The sequence below is a fragment of the Solanum lycopersicum genome, chromosome 8 (genome assembly GCF_036512215.1).
Source record: "Solanum lycopersicum chromosome 8, SLM_r2.1".
NCBI classification, from domain to species: Eukaryota; Viridiplantae; Streptophyta; class Magnoliopsida; order Solanales; family Solanaceae; genus Solanum; species Solanum lycopersicum.
The window spans coordinates 64,892,748-64,903,332 of NC_090807.1; the positions used below are offsets into that span (position 1 = coordinate 64,892,748).

The following is a 10,585-nucleotide window of genomic DNA, read 5'->3' on the forward strand; positions in this document are numbered from 1 at the left end:
AGATATTAATTATTTAATGTTTTAGGAGAAAAATTATAACTTAAAAAACTCAAATGACATATTTAAATAAAATTTCAATTTCTAATCAACGCTAATTTCAATTTATGATTTGATGTCCAAACAGGCTCTTAGACTACTTTGGGCCCTGAGATTCGGAACTACAATGTAGTAAATTTACTCAAAATTTGGTAAAAAATTGACTTGGGCTCGCCAAACACTTGGGCCAATAATAATTTAATTTAGAGGAAATTTCGCAACTTAACATTACTTAATCAGAACCATAGCTATAGTTTGCTGATTACGATTCGTAACTGCATGTTAGAGGGAGAAGAGAAGCAAGCAAGAGAGAGCACATAGTGGAGAGAAGTGAATTGTATTTGTATATCTATCAAATTATATATATATATATATATATCTGTCAGATAATTGTATATATGTAAATGGTATATATATATATATATATATTATAACTAAAAAGAGATTGTGAGTGGCAACTAACTCAAATTATAGCTATATTGGTTAATTAACTAGTACAATATATGTTTATTTAACCGCCTAATTTCCCATTCTATTTATAACCACTATTTGAATATACTTGAAAAATTATGACTTTCACATCACATTAATATTAGCAGTGAAAAGACTTTTCTTCGTTGAAGAATACGATTAACTAATTAAGTGTGCTTTCTCTAATAGTTTAAGCACGTGTGAGGTCGTGTTGAGAATATAATTAACTAATAAAATGTGTTCTTTCTAACTACTTTAACTCTTAGATGCGATAACTTTGATAAAAATAATCACTTAGCTTCCTCTCAATATTTTTGTTGTATTTGCATATTGATATCATGATTTAACATATTGTTTTTAAATGCTATTATAACTTTATAATTGTACCCCACCCCCACCCCAACCAACACACACGCACACACCAAATCCAGAAATGCAATGTTAATTTTGCCTTCGTGTTTTTACCTCTGTCAAATAGTAAAACTTCAGACATTGCCCTGAAGTTTTAAATGTAGATGTTTCAAATTCTATGACATTGTCTTGGAATCTTACTGATTAAAGTCAAACCAGTGGGCAGTAGGCGGAGTCAAAATTAGATTTTCACTTGCAAAATGTTATTAGTTAGATTGAAGAGTTTTGGTAATATTGCTGTAATGAACTTGAGCAATATCAACCTATATATAGATAGGGTTGTCAACTTAGACACACCTCGATTAACTTTATAGAATTCTTGTTACCTTGCAACAAAAACATGTATATTGACGTTAACTACTACTATTTACCCATGTTTGTTGTTTCATTTGTGGTTAACTTTTAATACAACACAATATATAGTAGTATTAGTAGTACAAATTTTAGTTCATGAAAATGTAGTGCTAAAGCAAAAAGTGAATAATGTTCAAGCAAAAGTTGAAACATTGAAGCCAAAAGTACACTTCAACACGAAGATAAAAAGAAAAAAAAATCACACATTGAACATGCTAGAAGAGTCACATTAATTGGTTAGACACTTAGACATTTAGCTACTAATATAGCTTCTGCATCCATCTCAAAACTTGTTCACTTTTGATTCTCATCCCATCATCAGTAAGGAGACACACTAACATTGGCTGATGTATTAAACAAACCATCTTTCGTAAGAACATCTTCTCCATCCTACCAACAAATCAAACAAAAACATCTGAAGCGTGCGATCATTTTATCAAAAAATATAAATTGTTATAAAAAGCACATGACTTCATGAAATGTCCCTCACATGCCGACTTGATTTTTATTTAACAATTTAACATATGATTTTCATTTTTAATAATGGATAACAGTGAGACTCGAATATACCTGCTGACGCACATTAGTCCTCTTAACAGTCTGATCAGGCATGAGACCAAATTGAATGTGTGGAAAGTGGGCCCACTGTGTCATCAACAAAAAGAAAAAAAGTATCACGTACGAAACTTAGCTTTAAATAAAAACATATGGTATAAACCCTAGTTCTCAGTTATCAAGATTTTGTTGTTGCACACATAAATATGTTTCTTAACCTAAGGAGTCGATTGGTTCGTGGGATAACAGATTAAATATTTCACAATTAAGTTAAAGATGTATTTATATCTTCAACCATATAAAGTACTATAATTTAATTCCAAACTTAATCCTGGACATGCCAACTTATCCCATTAAACTTAGTTTTATTTATCTCACATTTCAAATGGAATAAATTAGTCCAAATATTATGATTCCATAACTATAAGTCCGAAATAATTTAATCTGCGAATCAAAAGACCCCTACACGTTCTAAACGTAAGTTAAAGAAACCCTAATTAAGATCATAGTCATACATTTTTCGCAGCGGCGCTGAAGGCTTCTCGGTGGCTAATATCAGGATTCCCTGCTTTTATGCGTTGGATTTCTTCCCTGCAAAAAATTGTAAACACTAATATATAGTCTAATTTCATATGAAAATATAAATATATACTTAATAATTACCTTTATAAGATGTTTGTAATTATAGAAAAAGATGTCTAAATGTGTGCATTGTACTCCCTTCATTTCAATTTGTTTGTTCAACTTTTCTTTTTAATCCATATCAAAAAGAAATATTTTTCCTTTTTAGCAACTTTTTAGTTCTAATTTCTTTACATGACATGTTTAAAATTAAAAAGTTGAATTGCTATAGTACATTTGACATAGAAGATTAAAAAAGTTCAAAAATTTTCTTCACTTTCTTAAATTCGTATTAAATCAAATTTAGACAAACAAATTGAAAGACAGAAACTTATGAGTCTTACTTGATGAATCGGTTGTAAGCAGAAGGGACTCGCTGTCTCTTCTCAGGAGCTGTAAATACAAGACAGGCAAAATTAAGAAAAAATAACTTTAATTACGTTTATCGCAAACAATCTTTCTACTTTTCACGAGAGTGTGACTTGTTTATGTAAACACTACTTACACAAAACACTTGACATCTTTTAGTTTCATCTTTCATCACAAAGTAAAGTCAGAAAAAAAACTCAGAGTTGGTATATGTTAAAGAGAAAAAAAAAATAGATTTTACTTTATTTAATAAGAAGCATCACAAAACATAAGGGTAAACTTTTAATATTTTATCGTGTCAGTACATATAACTTAAACTCTTAATATAAGATATCTCACGTCTGTTAACAACGGGTGGTGGTCTAGGAAGATCATCAAATCCAGGTCGAGCAGGCAGCTGCACAAATTCATGAGCAGAATTACTCTGATTCATCAAGAAATTTGGGGTTGCATTGCTTATTTCATCCTGCAAATTAAAAACAATAGTCATTTATCAAATTTTTCTAACAAATTTTTTTAAAAAAGTATACACTTATCTAGGGTTTGAGTTTGACCAAGATTTTGAAAATATATTCTTTAAATATTTTCTAAGTTCTGAAAAACTCGCTCCGTGAGTTAGTTTTTGAGAGTTCTACTCACAAAACTTCAAAATCTATGGTCAAACGAGAGCGATATATTCGGAACATACCAGAAGATTGTGTGAAGGAGAGAAGTAAGTGTGACCAAAATGATGATGATGATGATTAGTGGAAGGCAAAAGCCATCCAGGCAAAAGATTAGTGCAGTGTCCACATCGAACCGTCACAGTTTTGAACAAACTTGTGCACGGTACACTTACCTAAAAATAAAATCATAAAAAAAAAGAAGCAAATTGTTAGAATCACAACTTTTTGGTTGGCTTAATATAGATTAAATTTCATATTTGAGGGGTTTAGTTTGTAGATATTAATCTCCTAGCCCTCCTATAATCGAGTTATTTATCCTCTTGTTGTATTTCGAGATAAGGTCAAACCCCCCTCTTGTATCCTATCTTTTAGAATTTAAAACTCATTTGATAAAAATTTTCTTAAAAAAAAAAAAGAGCCAAAAGAACCACTCTAGTAAATTAGAGGATTAGGAAATTATTTGAGTATTTGATTAAGGATATTAAAGCTTACACAAAATCCATGATGGCATTATTATTATGTAAAAGATGAGATTAAATCAATATTATAATCTTGGAATAACCTTGTTCTGAACCAAACAACTTGAAAGAAAAAACTCAAGTTGAAAATCACAAGAAACCCTAATAAGAAAACATGATATATACATATGTAATTCTTGATTGAAAAACTAGTATATCTATCTATCTATCTATATATATATATATATATATATATACCGCGAGGACGGTGTCACAAATATTGCAATGGACATAGCAGAGCTGCTCGGAAGGAGGTGGAGGAGGAAGGTGGTCCAATGATAAGCTATTTGAAGAGGACATTATATTATTTCTCTTATTCTTTTCCAAATTGATTGGTTCCTCCTGCTTTTGTGATTGATTTGATTGATGTCTTTGACACTTCCTTGTATCTTATGATGATATGAGTTTTGAGGAAAGAAGATAAGAGTCAGAGAGGGCAAAAAAAAACCCTTTTTTTTCTCCCTCACTATTAATTAGCACACTACTTAATGTCTTGGTCTTGTTTGTTATAGATTTGTGATGGATGTTATGTATGTTATGCATATATAGTGGACAATGCACATGCATGGATGTGTAAATATTATATATATATTTTATTTTTATAATATGGTTTTAAAATTTATGAAGTAGTATTATAATTAAGAGAGAAAAGATGAAACATATGTTGTGTGGTTGGCATTCCCAATGTTATGTGTATGAATTGAAAGGCAGAATGCGGCAGATGTGGGGGAGAGGAGCTAGAAAATGACCTTTGCATGGGGCGTTATAAAGCTCCCAAATACACACATTCACTTGTTATTTTCATTGTTTGTAATTTTAAATGGTATGCTTTTTAACTTTTTCATAGCAATTACTTTACGTTTATGTGATATTTTTTTAATAAAAATTTAGTTTGGTCTAAAAAAGAATCTCATGATTTAGTTTTATCCTTAACGAAATAATGTGTAGGCATATACTTCTTTCTTTTTTAAATTTGGTGTTGAGTCTAATAGTGCCAGATAAATTGAGATGAAGAGATTAATATATTCTTAGAAACATTCAACACATAATAGAAAGTAAATGAGTAAAAGTATGGTGTATGATCATTTTATTTTATTTTTTTTTTATTATAAATCGTTAAAGATATCACACTTTTATGGATTTAATTATTCTCAACATGACGTCGCGTGAAAGTTTAATTCCTTTTTATGAGCCAATCACGTATAAGTTTTCTTTGATAATGTGTGGCCGAAACTAGCTCATGACGTAGAGATTGACTAGGACTATGTAGAGAGGCCAAACGTTCCATATCCCACCGGTATGAGACAATTAAACACCCCACACGCTTAATTCTACTAACTGAAGCATGAATAATTGAATATTGGAGCTTAATATCGGGAGACAATAGTACAATCTCTGAAATTAGGTCTTGGACCTAACTCATACCCCAAAAGCTAACTCAAAGGAAGGAGAATTGTCCAAGCCTTATAAAAAGTCCACCCACCTCATTAACCATCAATATGAGACTTTTGTCATTCTTAACTCCCACCTCATGCCCGATCTTAAAATTTGGAGCATAGGAAATTTTGGTTTTGGGAAGCCCCAACATTAGGTGAGGTGAATCATGCTCTGATATCAGATCTTAGACCTAACTCACTTCCGAAAAACTAGCTCAAAGGAAGAAGTATTGCCCAAGCGTTATAAGAAGTTCACCCATCTCCATTACCCACACAATGAGACTTTGTCATTCTTTAACACTATCTCTAACCACTTAAACTAGATATTCAGTGCAATAATAATACATTTAAATGTAACATTAGAGCATATAGAGATCCCAAGTTTGACTCGATCGTTTCAAATATATAATTAAATAAAAAAGTCTTTTTCATCTAACGACTAAAACATGTCAAAATACATTCGTATCGTAAAAAAAAACATTTACCATTCATAACATCATACAAATAATAACTATTTGAAAAGATAAAAATAGAAAAACACAAAACCCTAGAAAAAGCTTTTTGAAGAACTTTCTTGTGACCCCAGGACATTAAGCCATATCCACATTAATTCCAAATTCCAAATACTAGTAATATATCCCATCCAATTGAACCCTACTACCCCCCCTTTCGTCTCCGCCTCCCTAGGGTTTTGAAAATATAAATAATTGTATAATGATGGTGTTTTTTTAAATACTAATTATATAGCCATGATTATGTGATAATATGTAAACAGTACAAAGGACTAGCTAAAACATTACTTTTGATGATTTGACCATTCATTCTCTTCTCACTTTACAGAAAAAATGAATTCAAAGTCAGTGAAAAATAAAAACATCTCAGTTGTGTCAAATACTTTTACCGTCCTATTTTGTCCTTTCCTTTATCTTTTTTTACTTTCTTTTTTGTCTAACCTTTTTTTAGATCCATTCACTACTTTTGCACGAATCCCCACACACTTCTATGAAATTTCAAAAATAACGATACTTCATTAATAATAATATCAACAATTGATCGATAACCAAATGTTATAATAGTTTAATTACAAAACTCGCGACACAAAACGTTAATTTGTACTGATTAACTTCATATTTGTTTGCTCGATGTCAATGTATCAGAGAGAGAATAGACATAAAGCGAATTGATACAATAATACAAAGCAAATCAATGTAAAATTCTAATTTGAATAAATACTATTTATATTCACTTAGAAGAACCCTAATGTTTCTTTAATCATTATTAGGAATTATTAAATGCTTAAATGTGCTTAATTAATTAAGTGAAAAAGAAGTCTAAATACAATCAACTGGTTAGGGATTAGGTGTAACGTTTTTTTATTTTTAGTCAAAACAACACTTATTGAAGTGGAAAAAAGAATCATTAGAGTGGTTATATATATGCTAAAGAGTTAGACAAATTTAGTTAAATTTATTAGTTGGACAATCTAATTTAGAAGCATTTCAAAACCTATTTACAATGTTTGGTAAACATCAAACTATTTATATGTAAATTGAAGTCAAAATCATTTGAAACTTGATCAAATATTTTACGTACTATACATTCAATCTTTCAATTTTTTTTTCTAACATTAAATATCATTTTTAAAACAAAACTTCTAACTTCCTAAATCCATAATTGTCTTTTCCTCTCTTGTTTACACGGATGTTACAAATTTGTATACTTTTTCACAAAATTTAAGGGCAGTTTAGTAAACGAAAACCTTATCAGATATATTTTACCGAAGATCAACTATTTATTAAAAAATGTCAATACTTTTATTCAAAAACATAATTATTATTTTTTTTAAAAAAAATATTAAAACTGACTTGTAACTGTTTATATCTACCTTTAAAAAAAAATCACCACTTAAAAAGCTTATTCACCTTATGTCATCAACAAATTAAGACATGCTCTAAGTTATAAAATTGAATTTACAATTACAACAACATATCTAATATTGTTATTTTAAAAATTAATATTTTTACAAAATAAAATCTACATAAATTTTATAACTCTATTTCTAACGGAAGACTTAAAATAAGTATATATTGAATTTGACCATATAACCCAAAAGAGAACATTCTAGTGGTATCACCTATTAGCCTCTTCCACTCTACAATATCTATTATAGTAGCTCCCAAGATCCGTCAAATCATTCATGTGACCGATAATAATAGATATGACATAAAATTTAAAAAAATTAAAAAAAAATTGATATCATAATGTTAAATTAAAATAAGGTTAAATATATTAAATACTATTTATTTTTACATGTAACATGTAAAATTGAAATAAATGTGTCGCTAAATAAAATATCCTTCGTTTTAAAATGGATGGTGACATGGAGTATATTATTTTGTGTTAGTTTAGCTGTTTATAAAATCTGAGGATGCAAAGAAAACTAATATTTAACTTGTTTTTTTTTAATTATTAATACGTGACTATTTTATTTATTTATTAATTTATTTAGTGGGCTAGTGCTCTTAGTAGAATTTTATGAATAACCATAGCATAAATAGAGAAGGGGGTGTTGATATTCGAGCCTAACACAAAAGATAATCAAAAGAATGTGTAGGGGACTAGTCTAGAAGATGAAATAATTAATGCATAAAAGTGTGATAATTTTCAAATTCAGTTCATTGAAAATTTTATTTATATAATTTGTAGTATTTAATTATTTGATGTGTTATATATCACAATAATAAATTGTTTTATATGAAGTAGTTTTAATTTGACAATTAGCAAGACAAACTTTGGACAAAAATGCAAATGACCTGTTTATTTGACGATTTCATGTATATGAGGTGATTGATTTATTTTCGAAGTAATAAACTTTGTTAAGAAGTTCAAGATTTTAATATATATATATATATATATATATATAATGTTTATAAGCTATCTAAGTTATATATAGCTACGCCACTGAATAGATCGTGTTAAACGATTAGAATAGTGTAATAAATTAGAAAAACCCCACAGGCCACAAATGGTATACACTGAGTTGTGTTTGTGTGGACAAATACAGAGAGACATTGGAGAGCCCCACAAAAGGTACCTTTTTTTTTTAAATTTATTTATAAATATGGCACCTTGATTGTTGTTGGCCTATGCTTTAAAATCATAAGCTATAAATTGACTTCTTCAACGATTAACATACTCAGAATAAAAAATATGATACAAATAGATGAAATGTACCTAAATTTTATATTTATTTTGTTATAACGTGTAACACAGAATTGAATATGATCAAAATAGATAAAATATATGTATATTTTATATTATTTTATTTGTGAAGTATTTTAGAAAAAGATATATTGACTTCTTAGGTATCGTTATGCAAAGTTCATTAAAATAAAATAATATACTCATTAACTTTGTATTATTATATCAAATGTCTTGTTTGACAAACTTTTTTTAATCTATGTGTAAGTTTTACACTATATTTAATTTGATATTAAATATATATATAATTTGGAGCGACTCAAGCGTATTGATGGTCTAAAAGAAAAATCAAATAGGGCTTTAAATTTGAATTGTTAATAACATTTATATAATTTATTTTTTCTAGTTTTCACCTCATAATATAACTATTCTTATTTTAAATTATTTAATAAGTTATAGTACTCAAAATATGTCAAATTTCTTCTAATAATTTCTACGTTTTTCATGAAATGTTTACTTTTTCTACAAATTGTATTCGATTTTGTTAAAAATAATAACTTATAACCTATTATTATAAAAATGAGGCCCCTTAAATTTGAGAACTTAAGATACATGTCTTTTTTTAACACTATCGAATTACCCCTGTATATAACTAATACATGAAAATCCATATTATGAGTGATGCAAGGAGTTTTAATTAATGCATGTATTAACATGGTTAAAGTAACAATCACCTCTCAAAGCCTTTTCCACCTACTCGTGAAGGGTTCTTCTGTAAAAATAAACAAATATAAACTATGCAACACATATTATTTTTATGCACAATATATAAATCTGTCCTTTAGCATTGTTGTAGTTGCTATCTATATCCTTCAACTTTGAGTATGCATAACTAGACACTTAAATTTGTATAGAATTGAATAATAGACTTATTTGTCTTACATGACAATTTTTCTGTTCTATGTAACGTCCTACATGTATTATGTTACATAAGATATGTCTTTCTATCTGTTTAATTTTTTACAAATTTAAATACCTGCTTGTGTACACCCGAAATTAAAGAATATAAATATCAGCTAAAGTAAAATTAAAAATATATATCTTTATTAATTTCTAATATATTAAATATTAATATTTTATATATACCCTACCAAACGACCTCTTAACGAGATATTTAAAGAATGAATTAATGAGACAAATGTTAGGCTGGTGAGAGGACTAAAGTATGGTGGTAGTGTACTAATTATTTGTTGTACACAGCTAGGGTCCATTACTCTTTACATTGATTCGTCCTCTTTTAAACAGTAAAACACATCCCTTTTATGTTTCAGAATCTTTATATAACTTACTGTGGGCTATTAGTAAAACCATCATTACTTTATATCGATTGTAATTAATTTCTATAGCTGTATTTAGAGTCGTTAATACGGGCTTAGTCTATCAGCCTAACATTTTTGAAATGATTAAGTTATTATTACTTTTAACTTTTAATAAATATCTCAACATTCGACTAATTGAACAATTATTATATATGCAAGATTCTCCCTTGCACATCACATAAATGGTCCATTTTATTAATGAGTACCACCTACTTAGCTCGTGCAAGAATAAATGCTGTCTCTCCGATTCAAATACGATTTTCATCTAGAGTTCAAAATCCATTGATATGTACTTAAATAAAAATTTCTTTACGTAATGTAATTTTTTTGTAAAGAAGATTCGTATGAACTCTTCAATTCCCTTCTAACTCTGCCCACTCTTATCAATTTTCGATATGTAGAAGAAAATCTTTCAATCAATTATTCATTGTACGGATTACACTCCATAATATTTTTCCAACCCTTTTCTTATTTTTAGATGAATTAAAATCTCTCATTTTATATTAGGATCCATGAAGTAACAAAATGGATTTTTAGGTCTGGAAGCAAGTCCAGCAGATTATATTATA

General features: G+C 28.5%; 1 protein-coding gene across 2 annotated transcripts; it reads right to left on the bottom strand.

Moving 5' to 3' along the window:
• Nucleotides 1–1,298: 1,298 nt before the first annotated feature.
• On the bottom strand, nt 1,299–4,502 carry YABBY1b (axial regulator YABBY1b). 2 transcript variants are annotated; one of them, NM_001366895.1, is given in 7 exon segments: nt 1,299–1,662; nt 1,843–1,917; nt 2,343–2,418; nt 2,793–2,841; nt 3,157–3,283; nt 3,506–3,655; nt 4,199–4,502. In NM_001366895.1, coding segments are annotated over 7 exon segments (651 nt in total). In that variant the 5' UTR covers nt 4,301–4,502; the 3' UTR covers nt 1,299–1,590.
• Nucleotides 4,503–10,585: the final 6,083 nt, after the last annotated feature.

Excerpts from the sequence above, each read along its gene's own strand:
- YABBY1b (XM_026032414.2), bottom strand. The coding sequence starts at position 4,128 with ATGTATATATCATGTTTTCTTATTAGGGTTTCTTGTGATTTTCAACTT. Across the intron at positions 2,842-3,156 it reads ACCACCCGTTGTTAACAGAC|CTCCTGAGAAGAGACAGCGA; the intron begins GTGAGATATCTT and ends TTGTATTTACAG. Across the intron at positions 2,419-2,792 it reads GCTTACAACCGATTCATCAA|GGAAGAAATCCAACGCATAA; the intron begins GTAAGACTCATA and ends AATTTTTTGCAG.